The following is a 22,938-nucleotide window of genomic DNA, read 5'->3' as shown; positions in this document are numbered from 1 at the left end:
GTGGTATTTCTGATAACCGTGCAATCATTTGCAGTTTTAATTAGTGTCCTTACTTTCAAATAGCATTTCGTAACTCATTTTCAGCATAACTTTCAGGATCAATGAAATCTCTGCCTTCAAGTTCACGTACAATCTTCCTTGCTTTCTTCAGCAGATCTTTAAGATCAGTATCTCCATTTTTGCCAATTTCCCCAGCTTTCATTTGGGCACTATTCACAGCATCTGTGCAGGGCATGAAAACATTGAAGTCATAATCAAAAACAAATCTGTTGTAATATCAGCATTGAAAACGGTAGTGATACCCTTGTCAATCATCTATGCAATGTACTGACTCAGTCTGCCCAAGGGATGGCGGTACAAACAAATCAGCGTTTACAAAAACATGTTTGGAAATACACATTGTCACATACCATTATTTCTATGCACATTTGTGAACACGCTTTTGTTGCCGCGGTCCCTAAATGCCTTTGAATTTCGGGTTTGACCTATTGTCTGATGTCAGACCCCCCTTTCTGTAATACATTGTTACGTGCAGAGAAAACGAACAAAAGGGTGAACTCAGCAGTTAACGTTTAAACAAAATTTATTACGAAAATAAAACTAATTGCTAAGTCAGGGATAGAGTACAAGCTTTAAAAGTGTACAGACTACTTATCTCAGCTGGGACGGCAAAGCTCCAGTCTCAGAGTTGTAACAGTCAGTTGGATGAATGAACAGTCCTTGCAGGCTTGAAGCTGCACAAAGTCCACAGTATAAATTCAGCGTTGGCAGTGAAGGTCTTGAAAAGCTTGAGAATGACTACTGCTGGAGTTTAGTAACACACAAGAGACACGATCCAAAAGTCTGACTGGAAGCTGTGCACGTCCCTTTTATAAAGGCATATAAGAACAATCTAGAACTTTTATTGACATGCTAATTACTGTTCTAAAATTATCTCCCTTACACAACTAATCAACTTTCCAGAACATTCCAAACATGACTAATTGAATTCAAGGTTGTGAGGTCATCAAGGGCAGTGACCTTGAGAATGTTCTAGACTAATTGAACTCAGGTCATGATGAGTGTGGGGAAATGACCTACATAACACACCCCCTCTTCAAAAAAGAAAATTTTTCAATGAAAAATCTTCTTTTACAAATGTAATCTTAAAAGTGTGAACAACAATAAGTTCTAAATACGAGAGAGACAGTCTGCAATTAAATTGTCTCTGCCTTTGATATGTCTAATGTCAAGATTAAACTCCTGTAACATTAAACTCCATCTTAGCAATCTCTGATTTTTGCCTTTGAATTTCTGCAGAAAAACAAGAGGGTTGTGATCAATATAAACCACTATTGGCTGATTTGAAGAAGTAACATAAACTTCAAATGCTGTAAAGCTAATATCAAAGATAAACACTCTTTTTCAATTGTAGAGTAGTTTCTCTGGGATTTGTTAAATTTGCGTGAAAAATAGCAAACAGGATGATCTATACCATGACTATCCTCTTGCAATAAAACAGCACCAGCAGCCGTATCACTAGCATCTACAGCTAATTTGAATGGCAAAGTGAAATCTGGTGCAGACAACACTGGGGCACTTTGCAGTATGGCTTTAAGTGTATTAAATGCCTGTTGGCATTGCTCTGACCAAACAAACTTTACTTTCTTTTTAAGTAAGTTAGTCAAAGGCTCAGTAATTGTGGAGAAATTTGGACAGAATTTTCTGTAGTAACCAGCCATACCGAGAAAGCGCATCAGTTGTCGTTTGCAGTTTGGTATGGGAAAACTTGAAATGGCACTGATTTTGGCATCAACAGGTTTTACCTCACCCTGTCCTACAGTATGTCCGAGGTAAGTTACCCTTGCCCAACCAAACTCAGATTTGGCAAGGTTGACAGTCAACATTGCTTTGCTCAGTCTCTCAAAGAACTTCCGCATGAGCTTGATGTGTTCCTCCCAGGTGTCACTATACAGGACGACGTCGTCAACGTAGGCTGCACACCCGTCTAGCCCGGATATGACGTCGTTGATCATCCGTTGGAACGTTGCCGGAGAGTTCTTCATTCCAAATGGCATCACCTTGTACTGGAACAATCCGTCTGGTGTAACAAAGGCGGATATTTCACGAGCACGATCCGTCAGAGGGACTTGCCAAAATCCCTTCAGTAGGTCAAATTTCGTCACATACTTGGCTTTTCCCACTCGGTCGATGCAGTCATCAATCCTCGGGATTGGGAAAGTGTCTGTCTTTGTTAAAGGTTGACCTTCCTAAAGTCCGTGCACATACGATAACTGTGGTCTGATTTGGAACAAGTATGCACGGCGAACTCCAGTTACTTTTACTGGGTTCAATAAAGTCATTGTCCAGCAGGTATTTGACTTCTTCCTGGAGATATTTCGCTTTTGTTGGATTCAGTCTGTATGGATGTTGTTTTACAGGCTTACTGTCCCCAACATCAACGTCGTGATAGATGACGTTTGTCCTCATTGGAACATCTTGAAACAGGTGTTTATATTCGTGGAGCAGTTCTTTCATCTGTTGTTGTTGTTCTGGCTGGAGGTGTGCCAACTTTGTAGACTCCAGCTTCTCCAGGATTTCTGAGTTCTGAAGCTTGACCGAGCCCAGCTTTGAGTTTAGAGTATTTTCACTCAAGTCAGTTTTAGTATCACTATCTTCATAATGGTTTGAACTGACTGCACTGACAGGCTGAGGTATAGTAGGATTATCCCTATCCAAATATGGCTTAAGCATATTTATGTGACATAGCTGTTTTTGTTTTCGCCTGTCAGGTGTTATTATGATGTAATTTAAATCACTCAATTTCTTATCAATTAGGTATGGCCCAAAGTAACGAGCATGGAGTGGTTTGCCAGGAATTGGAAGTAGAACAAGAACTTTTTGACCTGGTTTAAACTTCCGTTTTGAGGTGCTTTTATCATATTTGGTTTTCATTGACTGCTGAGATGACTCAAGATTTTCTCTGGCTAATTCACATGCTTTAGAGAGTTTTGTACGAAAATCTGACACATATTGCAAAATATTCAGACAATCATCATCGTCTGATAGGAATTTCTCTTTAACGAGCTTAAGTGGGCCACGGACTGTATGTCCAAATACAAGCTCAAATGGGCTAAACCAAGAGACTCTTGAATTGACTCTCTAACAGCAAAGAGCAAAAAATGAATTCCTTCATCCCACTGTTTCTCTGTGTCAAAACAGTAGGTCCTAATCATGTTTTTCAAAGTTTGATGAAATCGCTCAAGAGCACCCTGACTTTCTGGATGATAGGCGGATGACCTGTACTGTTTAATGCCTAGCTGATCCATTACTTGTTGAAAAATACCAGACATAAAGTTGGAGCCTTGATCGGACTGGACACATTAGGGAGGCCAAATAAAGTGAAAAATTTGACTAAAGCTTTCACTATAGTCTTTGTCTTTATATTTCTCAGTGGTATGGCTTCTGGGAACCGAGTTGATGTACACATTATTGTCAGCATGTACTCATTTCCTGATCTTGTTTTTGGTAGGGGCCCAACACAGTCTATTAGTATCCTACTAAATGGTTCTTGAAATGCAGGAATTGGCTGTAAAGGGGCCTTTGGAATGGTCTGATTTGGCTTTCCTACCATTTGACATGTGTGACAAGTTTTACAGAAATGTGCTACATCCTGCCTGAGATTAGGCCAATAAAAGTGACTGAGAATTTTATGATAAGTTTTCCTGACTCCTAAGTGACCAGCCCAGGGCGTTTCATGGGCCAGGCGCAATATTTCAGCATGGTAGGGCTTTGGAACCACAATTTGATGTTTTATAGCCCAATCGTCATCAACCAAGACATCTGGAGGTCTCCATTTACGCATGAGAATACCAGACTTTGTATAATAGGAAACAGAGCTATCTGAAGTTTTACCTTCATCATCTACCCTGTCAAACAAAGACAAAATATCTGGGTCTTTGTGTTGTTCTGCAATGAGATTTGATCTAGAAAATGTCTGACTTTGGTCAGCAGAAGTTTTACTGGAAGTTTCAAATCCACGAGGGATAACGGAATGCTCCGTGTCAAACACCTGACTGAGAAATGTGTCATTTAAGTCACATCTGTGACATTATTTTTGAGAGTATTTTGATTCTCAGAAGTTTTCTTTGACATGGCTCGAGTAATGGCACATGATGGGAAAAGGCCGGGAATGTCTTCCTCTATTGGCTCTGGATTTTGATCTAAACTAGGATTATCAGTCACAAGTGGATTAGTAATGACCTTGTCCCCAGCAAGGTCGTTTCCAAGAAGAAGGTGAATCCCTTCAAAAGGCAAAAAAGCCTAATACCTAAAGTCACAGGTCCAGAAACAAAGTCCGAAGACAAATAGACATTATGGAGAGGAACAGGAATGTAGTCATTACATCTACCCCCTTAATAAGAACTTTAGAACCTGAAAATGACTTTTCAGAAAACGGCAGGGTATCTGCCAACAAAAGAGACTGGGAAGCCCCGGTATCTCTTAAAATTTTGACAGGGGTAGCGGAAGAGAAATCACTAGAAAGTGATATAAAACCATCATGAATAAATGGTTCGAAAATACCCATAATGCTATCTTGAGAAGAATTGACCTTGACCTCATTAATTGGGGATAAGAGGGGTTTAACCTCAGAAAATGTGTTGCACACATTATTAGACTCTAATTGAGTTGATGAAGAAATAAAGCCGGTGGGCTTAGATCCACTTTGACCACTTTGACCTTCACGTTTTCTTTTCAATTTGAAACACTCTGACATTAAATGGCCGTCTTTCTTACAATAATTACAAGAAAGTGTACCGAACTGTTTGTCAGAAGGAGATTGAGACTTGGGATCTGATGATGTGGGAGTGTTACTTGTACTCTGTGCACTGTTGTCATTTGATTTTCTACTGTCCTTTGAAAAATTCTTGGATGAAAAGGAGGAGTTAAATTTACCTGCATTGTTTCTGTAGGAAAAGGACTGGGATGGTTTGCTGAGAAATGAAGATTGTGGGTCAATGAATAATCATCGGCCAAACGTGCAGCAACCTCTAATGTATCTGCCTTTTGTTCATTGATAAACGTCTTGATGTCACTCCGGATGCACCTTTTAAATTCCTCAATCAAAACAAGTTGTCGTAATTTGTCATAATTCTGACTGACCTTTTCCGAAGAACACCAACGATCAAACAGTTGTTCTTTTGTTCGAGCAAATTCAACGTAAGTTTGATCTTTCACCTTCTCACAATCCCTAAATTTCTGACGGTAAGCTTCAGGCACCAACTCATAACCCTTGAGAATTAATTCCTTCACAGAATCATAATCTGAAGCCTGCTCTACTGACAACTGAATGTAAATTTCTCTGGCTTTACCCACCAAAGCACTCTGCAAAAGCATAGACCAGACTCCTTAGGCCAATTCAGACTCTGAGCAATTTTCTCAAAATGGAGGAAATATTTATCAACATCCTTTTCTTGGAAAGGGGGAACTAACCTGAAATGCTTAGTGATGTCAAATTGTCTGAAGGGAAGAATTTTCCTGACTTTCCAAGCTCTAAACGTCTCATTTCTAACTGCAGTCGGTGTTCAGCTAATTCTCTTTCCTTTTCTTTTTCCTCTCTTTCTTTCTCCCTTTGTCTTTCTTCATTTGCAATTCTTTTTCTTTCATTTCCAATTCCCTCTCTTTCTGTCTTTCTTCCATTTCTAATCTTTCCTGCCTTTCTTTTTCTTTCTGTCTTTCTTCCATTTGCAATTCTTTTTCTTTCATTTGTAATTGCATTTGTATTTTTTCTTTTTCTAATGCCAATTTTTTAAGCTCCAAATCTGCCTGAATTTCTAATTCTAATTTTTTGAGTTCGAAGGAAGACTCAGGCTCATAATCTTTTAAGGCAGACTCTTCAAAATGGCCAGAATTAACTAAATGTTTTGCAATCTTGAACTGAATTTCTCGCTTGCGCATAGATCTTTTGACATCTACTTTAAGGAAATTTGCCAGTGCTATGAGGTTGTCTTTTCTGAGGGAATTAAATGTGTCCTGATCAAGGTCATCCATAAATTCGTCTGGCTTGAATTCCGCCATGATTGAATTTCGCTGAGTTCACAGTATATAGTAGTTTTGAAAAGCTGTCAAAATGTTGTCAAACGGCTCAAAATATTCGTTTCCCGGACAAGCCCCCAATTTTGTTACGTGCAGAGAAAACGAACAAAAGGGTGAACTCAGCAGTTAACGTTTAAACAAAATTTATTACGAAAATAAAACTAATTGCTAAGTCAGGGATAGAGTACAAGCTTTAAAAGTGTACAGACTACTTATCTCAGCTGGGACGGCAAAGCTCCAGTCTCAGAGTTGTAACAGTCAGTTGGATGAATGAACAGTCCTTGCAGGCTTGAAGCTGCACAAAGTCCACAGTATAAATCAGCGTTGGCAGTGAAGGTCTTGAAAAGTCTTGAGAATGACTACTGCTGGAGTTTAGTAACACACAAGAGACACGATCCCAAAAGTCTGACTGGAAGCTGTGCACGTCCCTTTTATAAAGGCATATAAGAACAATCTAGAACTTTTATTGACATGCTAATTACTGTTCTAAAATTATCTCCCTTACACAACTAATCAACTTTCCAGAACATTCCAAACATGACTAATTGAATTCAAGGTTGTGAGGTCATCAAGGGCAGTGACCTTGAGAATGTTCTAGACTAATTGAACTCAGGTCATGATGAGTGTGGGGGAAATGACCTACATAACAACATCACTACATTTTTTAGATGCCAGACTGATTTTCTTATCTGATTCGTATCCCAGAGGTCATGCATTGAACAATAGAGATGCTAATTTTGGCATGGTTTACACACAATGAATTGCACAATTTGAAAACTTCAGTTGTTCTTATCGTTGTTGAAAGTTGATCAAGGGCATGTAAGCTAAGATCCAATCATACAACTTTGGCAGGTTTCAGATAAATACAGAGCCTGAATGTTTTTCACAACGCACTTTGCTACATTTAAGATTTTCTTAAGCTAGTTTGAAACCACTTTTGAAATATTTAGTTTGAAATTGAGTTACTTGAGCCATTTGGGATTAAAGAATTTAACATGAACTGTCTGAGATTTTAACCCTTTCACAACCATTTTTGACCCAAATCAATTGCTATTAACATTTGAGGGCAAAGGTCAACTTTTGTTGCCTTTTTAAAATATACCCAAGTCAATTTTTTCAGATTTTTAATCAAAATGTTGATAAAAATGCCAATGAAATATGTTTATTTGTTCCAAAATTATCAAAAAATTACAGAAAATTCCTAAAAATTGGCAAAATGATGAACTGTAATTTTGGTGGGAAAACTTATAACACTCAAAGGGATAATTATGATTGTGGAACAGTACTGTTTACAGGGAACTGGGGTGAACAGGTCAAGAAATTACAGAGTATTTTCACTATATAGCCATGTTCTAAAAGCTTGGTAATTGAAGAGGTCACTCACCTCTAGCTCTTTTGATGGCATCTTCTACAACTTTCTCAACTTCTAAGGCCCTCTCCTCAGAGTCAGCTGCATCATCAGAAGAATCTTTTGATTTTTCGTTGGATTTTTCAGACTGTGTATATTAACAGAGGTATATTATGAAAGTCACATGTAAACTTTGTTTGACATTTCAATTATCCATCAGGACTTTAAAAGGAAGGGGGTCGTCAGAACTCTGCGGAAAGGTTGCCAGGGACCCCTAAGACAGATTTAATCACTGTATCTATGGTACATTGGTGATTGATGAAAGTTAAAACATGTTTGTCAACAATGAATATCGTATTAAAATTTATATGTTGCAGCTATGTTGACATGATGCATCCAGATTGTAAACAAGAAAATTGCACACATGACCCCCTCCCTTTAATTTGCATCACTGATATATATACAAGCAGAACAAGAAATTAAGATGAACATTTAAAAATTCTTCAGTTATAGCACAGTTTATAACACATTTTATGACTGTCAATGTGCTTTGATATTTGTTAAAAACAAAGGCATGCACAAATGTAAAAGTTTCATATTTTGTTCCTGCGGTCTAACTTAAATGAAGTAAAACAGATCAATTTTCACAGTGATATCTGATATTAACTTGGTGTTACCTTCTCTTCAATTTTTGTCAGCTTCTTTTTAAGTTCATCAATCCAATCCAGTTGGAGTTGTAATTGAACAGGCAAGTGATGTCCAAGGCCTGGTAACAATGTCTGCAGAGAATGTAAAGTAAAAATAGAAAATTGAATCACATAAATAGTGAAGGAAAAAGCAAATCTGAAACCATTATAATAAGAGTATAATTATGGTGGCCCAAAACTATGTGTTCTCCACATGTTAATGATGTAGCCACCGTTTAGCCCTGGATGTATTGGCAGTTGTGGGACGGGCTTCCGTTTTACATTGGGACGGTGGCTACATCATTAACCCCATAAGCTTACAATACAATGAATAACTTTGTCACTTACCTTCAAAATCAATGAGCTTTTCGCAATCACAAACACTGAAAGAGTGATACTGTTTCCGGATTCATGGGTCATGGAGCAAGGGTCACACTCACCAAAACTTGCCAGCGCCCTCATGTGTTCGTGACAAAATCATTGACTGCGACGCCCATCTAGGAGAGAAACAATTGACTGCGACTCATATTATCAGCGTTTTTCAACTCCATTCACACACTTATCTAGAATGCAGATTAAAAAGAGCAAGTTTGCTGATCTGCTATGTGTAATTTTCATCAAAGTGAGACTTGGGTTGACACCGTGGCCAATGGGTATGTGTGAAGACAGTGCAGTGGAAAATAAAATTTAATGCAATGAAACACTGAATGCAGTCATTCTTTGGGAACAAATATTTTAATGACATATCAAGAACGAACAAAAGTAATTGACCAGTTAACAAAACTCTTCATAAGAGACACTGTTTAAAGCCACAGTAGCAGTAACTTTGAAGGATATTTGTGTACCTGACTTTAAGAAACAAAGTTATTAGTTTACATGTGAGGTGCAAAGCTAACACATGTGAGGTGCAAAGCTCAAAGTCTTTTAACGATGCCACACTAGAACTCTAGAGGGGGTTTAGAACGTCTTAAATACCAAAACAGGGACTTAACTTTGAGTGTGTGGATGCACACAGACTTAAAGCCCCAGCATTTGTAACTTTTAACCTTTTTTTACGTTCGAAATTATATATTATGTTATTCTCTTACATTCATCGTGAAATGTTGTTCAATGAAGAAATAAGCCAAATTTGTGCTCCTGTAGTGACATACAAATGCTAAATATTGCCCGACCGAGTTGGATGCCGCGCGGGTTTTTTGACAACCTGTAGGCTGTGCACGTGACTGAGAACGCCGATACAGATGACATCATCGAGCTTGCAACCGTTCCCGAGGGGCCATACCATGCCACACCGCACTGCCCGAGCAATCACCCACGGTCGCTGGCTGAATGACCTGCAAATGATTTTATTTTGTTCTTCTCTCTTCAAATACATTCTGCTACTGTGTTTCAGAGGATACAGAACTTTGGCAGAGAAGCCTGACATTCTATTCTGATAGGCTACAGTGTGCGTATATACGGGATTATTCAAACTGCAGTCTGCAGTGCACCGATGCGCATCCTGCAAGTTGGTCACTCAGGAACTCCCTGTACCGATGTAAAATCAAGACGACACTGAATACACTTAGCTCACTTCTGTCGGCAAATAACTATCAAAATTCAGTCACTTGAAGTAATAAATTTCAGCTGATTGTTGTTCTAGCGGCAAGGTGATTGCGAAATCGAAGCAACATACTTTGGCAACGTATGGCAGGCTATTGAATGCAGTGAACGCGATGGCCTTTGGCGGCAAGCAAGGGAACCGTCAGTATTTACGACCTTGGGGTCATTCAAAATTTGAAAGCTATAAGGGGGTGCTCAAAATGTTATTTCTTTGTCTTACTTTGTCCTCAATGACATAATGATAAGTTGATAATGTATATTTTACTCTGATACATGTTAAATAAAAAGCAAATAAATACTTTAACAGAACAATAAATATCAACTACATGAAGCCAGGCAAAAAACTGCAAGTAGCTGCCAATACTAGCAATACTTATTATGAAAGAGAAGATAGTGACGATGAGAATGATATCATTGTTCATGTACTCAATGGCACTAGCGACAGTGAAGATGAGGATCGACAGTGGTGATGATGATGTCACACAGTAGTTTTCTACGGTCGTTACCAGAGGTGGAAGGAGAGGCTGGGTCATGGAGAAATGTTCTCGAGATACCATTATTAGTGCACAGGATCTAGGACAAAACTGAACTGTTGTGAATTCATCCTCTGTATTATCACAGAAATGTATATTTTAATTGACTTCAGTTCAACAACTATTTGGACATTTAACCATACCATAATGACATGCTACCCATCCAAATTCAACAATACTATATGATCGGAGACTGGTTATTAGGTGAGCTTTTATATCTACATATTGTTACATGGGCTCAGGTAAGCTAAAATTTCTGTGTAAGAGAGGGGTTACTCAAATTCATCATGGTTGGCTGGGGTGTGACTCAAAATTTTGGAGTTTCTAATGTAATTCCTCCGACCCCCTGGCCGTAAATAATGACGGCTCCCTAAACAGCTGTGTAAGCCAGAGTCAGAACGACCGGGACCAGCACATGCACGGCTTATATCTCAGCGAAAATTTAGAAACAACAATGAAGCTACTGCTAAGAAATTTACAGACTTTTGGCTTTTGATGCATCAGTTTATGAGCTTTTATACAGGTAGAAAGGCATTCTGAATACAGTGGTAAATTTCCTCCCAAACGCGAAAAGCGAAGACGCGGGCATTCTGCAATGGACGCTGTCAACTTTACCTTGCTGCAGGCCCCACGCCAATCTCGGCCCAGCCTCGCTGCACTTGTACAGTCTACTACCTCCATGCAGTACAGTCTTACAGGACTAGTAGCCAGTCAAACGCAAAAAAAAAAAACGACACCACAGTGTAAAATCCGTAGGTCAGAACCATTGATCATAAATTTACAGAACAAGTGATGTTTAAAACTTTTGTATTGATCACTTTATTTAGGTTTATGTGAATGACTTTCTCATCGAGCTGCGTGTCTGCGTGTATAAATTGTCCCGGGCATTGTCCATGCAAATTTGGGGCCTGCCTTAGCTCCCTCCGATCATCTCTAGACTACAGCCAAAATCACAGTCCTAAGCAAATTGTGCAGTTGTGAAAGTCAGATATATGTATCATGAATTCTTTCCAAAAGTAAGTAAGCAACAGAATCAAACCAAGAGGTTACATGTAGTTTGCTGTCGGGCAGGATGCGCTTGGGACGACTTTGCAGTGAGGCCGGGATCCCGGGCCAGGATCTCTCGTGTTTGAACTTCTACCACCATGCCTGGGGCTCCGTCGCATCGCAGCTAGTCGGTAATTGCACTACGGTAGTCCTTGTGAGGATTAGATACCCATTGCGTTCGATATTATTTGGAAATACTTTTAAATTTAATAAGTAAGACTTTTGTACTGCATTCAAGATTAATTTTGTTCCTTTCTGAGCGTTTTCAATTATGGCAACGACATGTGAAGTTGATAAGCTGTGTTTCCTGCAGCGTAGCCCTGCCGTACACTAAACTTCGTTTGAGTAGACAGAGCAGAATCAGTTCCGTCATTTATTTTCAACGAAATTTTCATTATACTCCATAATGGAAGAAATGTTATTTATACAATGTTTTTCTCTCTCAATTCATTCAGCAAACTTGATCTCCATGTACTGTCGGTCACAACGTGCAATGCAAGCTTACAATCGACTGCCTCCATCGTCAGTTTAGCTGTTCAAAAAGTGGAATCTGTGTTTTATCACAGATGTGTTTTGTGATTACACCTAGCTATCTGCATTCCTTTCATCTTCACTGTCGTCCCCTTAGCCAATCGGCTCTTCTACCATGACTGTCATCAATCCTCCTTCCCAGCCAATCAGCCACGTTTGCACACGACACTACATCATCAAGCCTTTGTCTCATCGCTCCCATTCATTCATTCATTCAGCCGCTGGGTTCATGCTATACCAGCTCAGCCTATTACTCTCCGTCCGGATACGATTACAATCCCTTCCGTTGAACAACTATGCCAGCCAAAGGACGTCCGAAGACAGCCAAAAAATCTCAGCGTCCGAATGCTCAACCAGCTTCAAGACCCCGCGCACAGCCTTACACAAGGCCGGCCACTCGCTCCCTATCTCGCTCCACTGCAAGTGCTACGTTGGATACTATAACTGCGAATACGGAACACGCTACACGTATTACTCACAATCCTTCTAATCGGCCTCAGGCAAATGACGGTCCTGGCATTCAAACCGAGTTCGGACCCAGGTCTCCTTCAAGAGTTCCATTGTCTGCAATGGTTCCTTCGGCCAGCATTCCGGCGGGCAGCGTCCCAAGCCAACAGTACCACCAAGAAGATAGTTATGTAACAACTGCCATGTTTACGCAGCTGCAAGACTCAGTCAACGCGATATCCAATATCCTGCAACAGCAGCTTCGACCAGCGGCCACTGAGTCACCTATGAACCCTCTGACGTCACTTCCCGAAGTTCCACTCCAGAACGTAAACAACACAATCCAAGATAGCGGCGCCCAACGTTCTAACAACGTCGATGTCATCCCCACCACATCGTCGTCCAACAACTTGCTACGGACCCGCGGAACGCCTTCAGAAAGCCTACCACATATCAATTGGTGTCTCCAGCGATTCGCCGCGATATCCTGGCAGGTAAGGATGTGAATCTTGCCTGCTTACTTATCCCCAGCTATGGTTCAAGCGACGGCCAACGTCACATCGTCATTGGCGACGAAGCCCTATCACTGAAACCGCTATACGATTCGTGAGTAGCCCGCTCGCTGACTATCCAGGAATTCATCCTAGCCTTCTCCATCTATAAAAACGTTATGTGCGAGGCTTTCCCGCACCGACGTGGAGAGTTAGATGCGTATCAACGTGAAATCGTGGGCATGTCCAGCCGTTTCAGTGGCCTAGCATTTTACGAGTACCACTGGCGTTTAACCGCGAGGGCGGCAGCTTTACTTCTCAATCACAATATCAAAGTCGATTGGGCCCATCGTGATAACGACCTCTTCTGCTCTATTTTTTCTGGTCTACGGGCGGTATTGTGTAACCTCTGCGGCAGCGTTTCCCCATGCTACAGAAATCTGCCCTCAACTGGCCCAAACCAGTAAGAAACCGGTTTCTTCAGCAGCGACCACTCGATCATCGTCACAAGACAGAAAAGGACGACTTCGTGTATTCCACCAAGGTAGAGAACTATGCAATAATTTCAATGCGTCCAGCGGCTGCATCAAGGCGAACTGTACATATGCGCACTTCTGCTCTCAATGTTTCTCAGATAAACACAGTAAAGCCCAAGGAAAGTGCCCTAGCAACAACCCCACAACGAACTGACTACCATCGAAGGCCTCTACTCCAATTAATATCGCAAGTCTGATTGAACATTTAGCCCCTCATCCGGATCGGAACTTTGTCAATGCTCTAATTTCAGGCTTGCAAGATGGCTTCCACACAGGTGTCCGCAATGCACCCTCGTCAACTTTCATCGGCCGTAACCTACTTTCAGCCCGCTCTCAGCCACAAACTGTCTCAGAACTAATAGATTCTGAAGTAAGCAAAGGGTATTTACTCGGCCCGTTTGAGCAGCCACCCTTTGCTAACTTCCGAAATATTCTGCGAAAAAACGTCTCATCGTTGATCTATCCTCGCCACGTAATGACCCAGTCACTTCAAGCATAAACGAACTCATTGACAAGGAAGAATTCAGTCTATCTTACGTTAAACTCGATGACGCCATTGCCTCTATTCTCAGACTTGGAAAGGGTTCTTGGCTCTGCAAAACGGACATTGTTGATGCCTTCAAGTTGATCCCTATCCATCCATCGCTATGGCATCTATACGGTATCCAGTGGCAAGGCCGTTTTTACTTCTTCGTACGTCTCCCCTTCGGCTCTCGTTCTAGCCCAAAGATTTTTGACCAACTTTCAACCGCCATTTCTTGGATAGCAGAGAAGGTATACGATATTGACACCATTTTCCACCTCCTTGACGATTTCCTCACCGTCGACCCTCCATCCTTTGATGCCAACCGAACAATGGCCCTCCTGACCTTGATATTCCGTCGCCTCGCTATCCCGATTGCACCGCACAAAACCGTTGGGCCCACCAACTGCCTCGAATACCTCGGCATTGAATTAGACACCATAAAAATGCAAGCCCGCCTGCCACAAGAGAAACTTGACAGAATACTCGATCTCGTCGCTTCTTTCCTAAATTACAAATCCTGCACGAAAAGGCAACTACTCAGTCTACTCGGTCACCTCATGTTTGCGTGTCGCGTCGTGGTTCCAGGAAGAACTTTCATTTCTACAATCATTGAATTGTCTAAGGCCACACAAAAACTCGACTATCACATCACCATTTCATCAGAAAGCAGGCTCGATCTTGCAATGTGGCATCATTTTCTCGCGAGCTGGAACGGCATTTCCATGTTCCTTGACACAAGTACAACAGCAGCATCAGACATAGAACTTTATACAGATGCCAGCGGCATTGGCCACGGCGGCTACTTCATCGGCCACTGGTTCCAAGAACGCTGGGACAGCAACATGCGCTTAGACTCCGACCCTGCGCTTTCTATAGCCTTCCAAGAACTGTATCCTATTGTCATTGCCGCTCTCCTGTGGGGCCATCTCTGGGCGCGCAAACGCATACTGTTCCACTGTGACAATTCAGCTACCGTCCACATCATCAACAAAGGACGCTCCAAGTCTCCCATCATCATGAAATTAATGAGGCGCCTCGTTCTTCTGGCAGCCACACATCACTTCATGTTTCATGCCGAACACATCCCTGGGAAGTTGAACACTATTGCTGACTCTCTGTCTCGTTTTCAGATGCAGCGCTTTCGGGACGAGGCACCACACGCGGATCCAGCCCCGGCCAAGTGCCCTCAGAAGTAATGTTCCACTGAACGAAGCTGTGGCAATCTTCCAACAAGCATCACTAAGCAAGAGGACAATCGGTTCCTATTCGTCGGGGGTTCACGCATGGAAAACTTTCTGCTCGTTGTCAGACGTTCCAGTGAGTTCAACGTCTCTGCCTGATGTGTCTGAAGAGCTTTTAGTCTATTTTGTTTCCCACTGTGCCACCTTCCTTCACCTGAAATTGTCCACTATCAAACTGTATCTAGCGGGAATACGCTCCTATTACATTATGAATGGCCATCGCAATCCCCTTGTGTCAGAATACGGCCATCCTTACCCACGCCTCAAGAATGTTCTCAAGGGGATCATCCATCGTGTACAAGGCTCAAGCACAAGACCACGCCTCCCTATTACAGCGGACATTCTCCGGCGCATGTGCAACGTCCTCAACGAAGGAGTATTCGGCCCATACATACACCTTCTGTTGCAATCGGCATTCCTCCTTGCCTTCTTCGGGTTTCTACGCTGTAGCGAGTTCACATCCACCACCCATAAGTTTGACCCTCAGCGTAACCTCTGCTTCGGGGACATTACCACCACTGCATCCAACGGACGAGTCTCCTGTCTGTCAGTACGACTGAAGTCATCAAAAACTGACCAATTTCGCCGCGGCTTCAACCTGCGTCTCTTCCCCACGGGTACCACGATCTGTCCTGTTTCCGCACTACTCAGTTTCATGTCTGTCCGTCAAGCTATGTGTCCAAGTGCATCCGAACCCTTTTTCCTCCTGCCAGAAAGAACACCTTTAGACCGCAACACGTTCACAACATTTCTGTGGACTGTTTTATCACGTATCGGTCTTCGACCGGAGTTCTTCGCTGGCCATTCCTTCCGCATTGGAGCAGCCACTTCAGCCGCAGCATCACAAATTCCAGACCACCTGATCCAGACATTGGGCAGATGGTCCAGCAACCTCTATCGACTTGACATAAGAACATCAGAAACTTCCTTGCGTCATGCTTTTCTACGGCTAGCCTCCTAATTCTCACGGCGCCACCCTGTTTAATTCTGGACTCACTGGGTGCACACTCAAACACTTTTTAACGGCTGCCTATTCGTCATTGCAACTCAGCCTCATTCCATTGCATTATGACTCACACGTTACATGTCTCGTCGTGTTTCACGTCTGTGTTCTTTCACCAACATTCCTACATGTACGTTGTTTCCACCTGGGCATGCACAGTTTACCTGTCCCCAAGGACCCCCTCCCCCCAAGCCGTATCATCACCACGGTGATCCCTTGGGCGCGAGAACCCTGTCTTCATTCTGTGTTTCCACCCGCGCTCGCACAGTTTACCTGTTTCTCAAAATCATATATTTTATCCACACAACAAATATCAAATCAGTAAGTACTGCAGTTCTCAAGATATTTGAGTGGACGGACGCCTCACAAACGGATATACATACATACATACATACATACACACATACTGACAGTGCCCGCCGGACAGATACCCAGCGTTCTCACCAGGCCGCGATTCCGCGACATTCTCGCGTATTTTTCTGTTTTGTCGCGGATTTCTTGGGCGTGCGCGCCAATAGTGGCGCGCCTTTGAAATTATAAACTTTCGTGGTGCCAGCCGTATGGCCGGCCGGCCGTATCATACAGCCAGTACTTTTCACCATGGACGTAAATGATTGACGCGAGTAATTACACTTCCTGCTTGAAACCGAGGCAATCTGGAAGCAATGCCCATCAGAGGGCGTACTTAAACCACAGTCACTTGTGATTCGATTACATGATGGCCGATGTGTGGTATGCATTACATATACCACACAGTGGCCGTTGTGTATTGAACCACAAGAGACCGTGGTAGTCTTTCACACACTGGACGTGTTCGCGTTGCATGCATACCGGGACATGTCCACGGAATTCGCGGAAGCTGGAGGCGTCATGGGCACGATAGATATTTTCATAGGCTACGACAACAATAATCCGAACTACGAAAACACAAGATGTAAAGCTTGTATGTCCTAAGGAATCACATGAACATTTACAACGAACTCGAAGCTGGTAGCATTATACTGTGAGTTCCGCATGGCAACCAGGGTCTGGACGGGCGCGACGTTATAGTGTTCGTGCCGTTGAGATTCAGTGAATTTTTGTTCTCGAAAAATAACGCAACTTTGTCTGAGATAATTTTTAGGTCTTTGCTATGTTTGGAATCATGTATAAACTTCGCGGGAGATACGTGTTGTGTGATGTTATCAGGCATTTGCTCCGTTCCTCGCCCACGCGACCTAGTACCTACGACTGGAAATGATTGACAACTGGCCCACTGCCGATTGATAATATTATTCCAAAAGTAGTTCAGAGGTTTAAATGTGGAATTGTTGGAGGAAAGTTCTCTTATTATGCAAAAAATTATCAATTCTTGGCTTGCGCATGTGATAAGTATATTATTCCAGGCGAACTCATACGTGAGAACATGGACGTCTTTTTTCCATGCTTCGATCAATTGACAAAATTTGTAGCCTTGGCTGGCGACCAAAGTTTCACGTCAAAATGTGATGATTATTTACAAACATCATAGGGATATGTTTCCTAATCTGAATAGCTGCCATAGCACTGATTTGGCCTGTTCCTTCTGCTGATTGTGAAAGGGGGTTTAGTGTGCAAAAAAACGTAACTAATGACAGAAATCAACTTGGAGCTGAACAGCTGGACAATCTAGCAACTATTATGGTAGAGGGTCCCAAATGGACTTTCACACTGGAAAGAATAAAAGTCCCATAGACTTTTCATTAAAAGGCACTGATATTCAATATCAGTTGATATGTTTACCGAATGTTTACAAAAAGGTTAAGCTGAATGAGTTGTTGAGTCCTTTATTTTTTCCATGCATAGAAGAAGGTTCGTATTTGCAGTTTGACTTTTTTAATATATTTATATATTGTCTCACAAAAATCATCTGTTGTCCCGCTTTTTTTTGGTCAGCGGGACAAATGTCCCACAAATTTTTTTTCTGGTGAGAACACTGGATACCCATCCCAATAGCTTCTATAGACTATATTAGTCTATAGTAGCTAATAAACGAGAGTTAATTACATTCTATTAAAGTAAACAGACTTGCTTAAATCAAGATTTTCATCATAAAAAAACAGCATATCTGTCAGGTTATAAAGAATCTTAAGCTGGTTATCTTTTATCAGTATTTTCATCCTAAGTTCTGTTGAATAAGTTGAAACTGTACGTACTCAGAGAAAGCACACTGAAGAGACAAATGTTTGAAACTTAAGAAGTTCAAGGTCATCAAAAGCATCATGTAACACTTTCATTGCTCTGTTTACACAGATTGCATGATTGCTATAAATAGCACATGAGGAATCTTACAGCCAAGCTTTACCATAAAAACCCTATCACTTTGACCACTCTTTTAATTGACCACGCTATTTTTTTCCTCAAAAAGTAATTTTATTGACAAACTATTTTGAGCAATTTCTTTTAGATAACATACAGGGCACAATAAATGACGGTTCAGAATATGTCAAAGTTGGGATTCAGGAAAGTTGCCTTTACATGTTTTAATCCTCCAAGATGGTAAGCATTTCACTATGAACTGTCAAAAAAAGTTGAACTTTCTGAAAATTCTACACTAAAATTATTTTGTCTTTGATGATTTCCTAATTAATTCAATTAATTAAAATCATATTAATTATTTTTTTCTGGGTGAATTGATAGGGTTTATATAGTACAAGAATTACACACAATGTAAGTCAAATTTTGATCAAAAATGACCAAAAAAATTCCTTCAAAATACAGATTTGCATATTTCATCACTATTTGAACAAATCTAAGTTGGGTTACCTCTAGGGACCTGTATACCAAATAACAAAGCTGTCTGACCAGCGGTTATGAAGAAGAAGATTTTTCACCAAAAACGCCTTTTTTGGCATTAATTTGCCTATTTTCAACAATATCAAAAAATTAAAAAAACAGTTTCTCAAAATCATATTTTTCATCTACACAACAAATATCAAATCAGTAAGTACTGCGGTTCTCAAGATATTTGAGTGGACGGACACCTCACAAACGGACATACATACATACATACATACATACATACATACATACATACATACATACAGACTGACGCCGGACGCCGGACGGATACCCATCCCAATAGCTTCTACAGACTATAGTCTATAGTAGCTAAAAATTATTCATAGTTTCATCATGGTCACCCCAATGCATAGTGTATTGAATGACATTTGGTGAAATTCCAAAATCAAATTTCTTACACAACCATAGATTTGTAACCACTCTAGTCTAATCAAGAAAATTAATATCAATAATGAAGAGTACAGAAATGCAAAGATTTACCTATTTTTGTATTGGAAAAAACTATTCATAATTTCATCATAAACACCATGGATAGTGAACCGACTTTTTAGATGAAATTCAGAAATCAATTTCTTGTACACAAATGTTCATTTTACTTCCCTATTCAAGCAAAGTACATTTAAATACATTATCAAACATGTATAAAATACAGATATAGCATGTTTTGTGGGGCAAATTGTCAATAATTTGCCTGATAGACTCCATGTATTATGATTTGATATTTTTGGATGAAGCACTAAATCAGCTACATCTTGCCTTCTTATAGTTGCACAAAATATTGTGACCCTCCCTAAACTGTATGAAATACCATATCTCTTGAAAAATTCTTGCGTGATAAATTGCGACTGTCCCTCCAAAACACCAGCCCTCCCCTCTGTAATTTGTCCCTAACATAACAATTGAACCAATTGTTATGTAAATTAGCTGATACTGTTTTATTTATTCCCGGGGAGAATACCGCAGTGATGGGGGGGGGTCAAGTTTTAGAATGTCGGACAAGGGGGAGGGTCACATTTTAGACAGGAGGATTGGGGGAGGGTCACATTTTACGGTACAGGTGTTCGCGAAATTCCCCCGCCCCCCCCCCCTGTAATTACTGAAGGCTCCCTAAATGAAAAAGGAGAAGGTATGAAGATCTTGGGAACGTGTCCCGAGGACGTTCGTAAACCTAGTGGACGCTTATATATTCATGATATGAGCAAACAAGTCATTGTCAATGACATAGTCCCCACTTGTAATAGGAGTATTAGTCTTGATGGGGCAGGGAAATGAGGTCATTAAGAAGTATCACTGGAGTGTATATGTTCAGATCTATGGACACATAGGTCTATGTCATTGTTCCCAATTTGAAACAAGAGGCATGTATAAGTTATGGTTCTAAATCAGGAAAAAAGATCAGACCTCTAGTTGTATTGGCCAGCCAAGAAATACATATGTGCATAATAAATGAGGTACAAGATGTGACATCTTAAGGTCTATTATCCTATCAAAATCAAAGCGTAAAGAACTTGTGGTTACTGAGATATGCATATATATGCATATTGAAGGTCAAAGGTAATCAAGGTCACGTGACATTTTGAAAAAAAACAAACATTGTATTGCTAATTAATCCATATATGCCAAAATTCAGACCTCCAGCTCTATTGGCTTGGCCACAATTATATATGGGCATAATTAACAAGGTTAAGCATGTGTTGTCATAAGTTCTTCCAACCTACTCAATATAAAGGACATAGCACTTGTGGTTACTTATTTATTGACATTATCGTGTATTGTAGGTATAAGGTTATAGAGGTCACATGACATTTTGTCAAAAAATTTCTATCCTATAGTCTATCCCTATATACTAAAAATCGTACATTTACCTCTATTGGCTTGCTCAAAATAAGATATGCACATAATTAATGAGGTACAATATGTGGCGTCATAAGGTGTCCCATCATACCAAATATGAAGGGTGTAGCATTAATGGTTCCTGAGTTATGGACAAATATGTATATTTGAGGTCAAAGGTCACCGAGGTCACATGACATTTTGTCAAAAAAATTGTATTGCTAAGTTATCCCTACATACCAAAAATCATACCTCTAGCTCTATTGGCTCGCTCAAAGTTAGATATGCGCATAATTAATGAGGAACAATATGTGGCGTCATAAGCTGTCCCATCATACCAAATATGAAGGTCTAGCACTTGTGGTTACAGAGTTATGGACAAATATGTATATTTGAGGTCAAAGGTCACCAAGGTCACGTGACATTTTGTCAAAAAATTGTATTGCTAAGTTATCCATATATACCAAAAATTAGACCTCTAGCTCTATCGGCTCGCTCAAAATTAGATATGCGCATAATTAATGAGGTACAATATGTGGCGTCATAAGGTGTCCCTTCATACCAAATATGAAGAGTGTAGCACTTGTGGTTACTGAGTTATGCACAAATATGTATATTTGAGGTCAAGGGTCATTGAGGTCACGTGACATTTTGTCAAAAAAATTGTATTGCTAAGTTATCCCTACAAACCAAAAATCAGACCTCTGGCTCTATTGGCTCGCTCAAAATTAGATATGCACATAATTAATGAGGAACAATATGTGGCGTCATAAGCTGTCCCATCATACCAAATATGAAGGGTGTAGCATTAGTGATTACTGAGTTATGGACAAATATGTATATTTGAGGTCAAAGGTCACCAAGGTCACGTGACATTTGTCAAAGTGTCTGAGATATCTGCGTGAACGGATGGACTCACATGGATGGACTCACGGACTGACATGACCCAATCTATGAGCCCCCTGGACTTTATCTGTGGGGACTAAAAACTGTGTCACTGCATCCTTTTTGCAATATGAATACTATGAGAAACTAAATTTTTATTTTTCTTGGCCTTATACATGGGAGTCTATGGACTGCCTTATACATGGGAGTCTATGGACTACTGCCTTATACATGGGAGTCTATAGACCGCCTTATACATGGGAGTCTATGGACTGCCTTATACATGGGAGTCTATGGACTGCCTTATACATGGGAGTCTATGGACTTCCTTATACATGGGAGTCTATGGACTGCCTTATACATGGGAGTCTATGGACCGCCTTATACATGGGAGTCTATGGACGGCCTTATACATGGGAGTCTATGGACTGCCTTATACATGGGAGTCTATGGACTTCCTTATACATGGGAGTCTATGGACTGCCTTATACATGGGAGTCTATAGACCGCCTTATACATGGGAGTCTATGGACTGCCTTATACATGGGAGTCTATGGACTGCCTTATACATGGGAGTCTATGGACTTCCTTATACATGGGAGTCTATGGACTTCCTTATACATGGGAGTCTATGGACCGCCTTATACATGGGAGTCTATGGACGGCCTTATACATGGGAGTCTATGGACTGACTGCCTTATACATGGGAGTCTATGGAGGTGAAAACTAAAAAGTCCTCTAACACCGCCAAATTTGATCGCATTGTGAAACAAATCAACGTGCATCTGTATGAGGTAGGGTACTATCCTTGTACCAAGTTTGAACGAAATCGCTCCAGGCGTCTCTGAGATATGTGCGTGGACGGACGGACAGACGGACGGACGGACGCACGGACGCACGGACGGACGGACGGACGCACGGACGGACGCACAGACATGACCAAACCTATAAGTCCCCCGGACGGTGTCCGTGGGGACTAACAAACACTCTAATTATTCAAAAATAAACGGGAAGTTGGATCGAAAAGAACGCTGAAAACGCGCATGCTTTTCATTGCCAAGTGCTACATTTAAACATAGCCAAGTAGACATGGCTCTGCTCCATGTAACAAATGCTACCCAGAAAGTATCGACCGACCAAGCAGAAAAAGATCGCCGGAGTGGCCATTTTATGAGCTTTTCAACAAAATTATATAGGTGTATGTTTCACGTCGTCAACGTCGTTTTCATGGAGTGTATATACCAAGTATAATTTACAAACCCTGTCGTAATTCAAGGCACAATGGTGACACATTAGCAGCAGCACGCACTGGAGAATTTTCGCCAGCACTGTGA

General features: G+C 41.0%; 1 protein-coding gene across 5 annotated transcripts in view; it reads right to left on the bottom strand.

Annotated features, from left to right (window-relative positions):
- The window catches only part of LOC139122150 (uncharacterized), a 60,752-nt gene that overhangs the window by 2,142 nt on the left and 35,672 nt on the right, over positions 1-22,938 (bottom strand). For 2 of the 5 annotated variants that reach the window (XR_011549415.1, XM_070687569.1), the window contains exons 2-5: positions 8,458-8,606; positions 8,101-8,202; positions 7,460-7,571; positions 54-222 (exon numbers count right to left, since the gene is read on the bottom strand). Coding sequence is in view for 1 of the 5 variants with exons in the window: in XM_070687569.1 (XP_070543670.1) it covers positions 56-222; positions 7,460-7,571; positions 8,101-8,202; positions 8,458-8,571 (495 nt within the window). In the remaining 4 variants the exon portion in view is untranslated. Of the gene's footprint in view, positions 1-53; positions 223-7,459; positions 7,572-8,100; positions 8,203-8,457; positions 14,658-22,938 lie in introns of those variants that run through there. The other 3 variants (XR_011549416.1, XR_011549418.1, XR_011549417.1) reach the window with 3 other exon arrangements.

The sequence above is a fragment of the Ptychodera flava genome, chromosome 21 (assembly GCF_041260155.1).
Source record: "Ptychodera flava strain L36383 chromosome 21, AS_Pfla_20210202, whole genome shotgun sequence".
NCBI classification, from domain to species: Eukaryota; Metazoa; Hemichordata; class Enteropneusta; family Ptychoderidae; genus Ptychodera; species Ptychodera flava.
The sequence above is the reverse complement of the archived record's forward strand: the minus strand, read 5'-3'. Positions and strand labels throughout refer to the sequence as shown.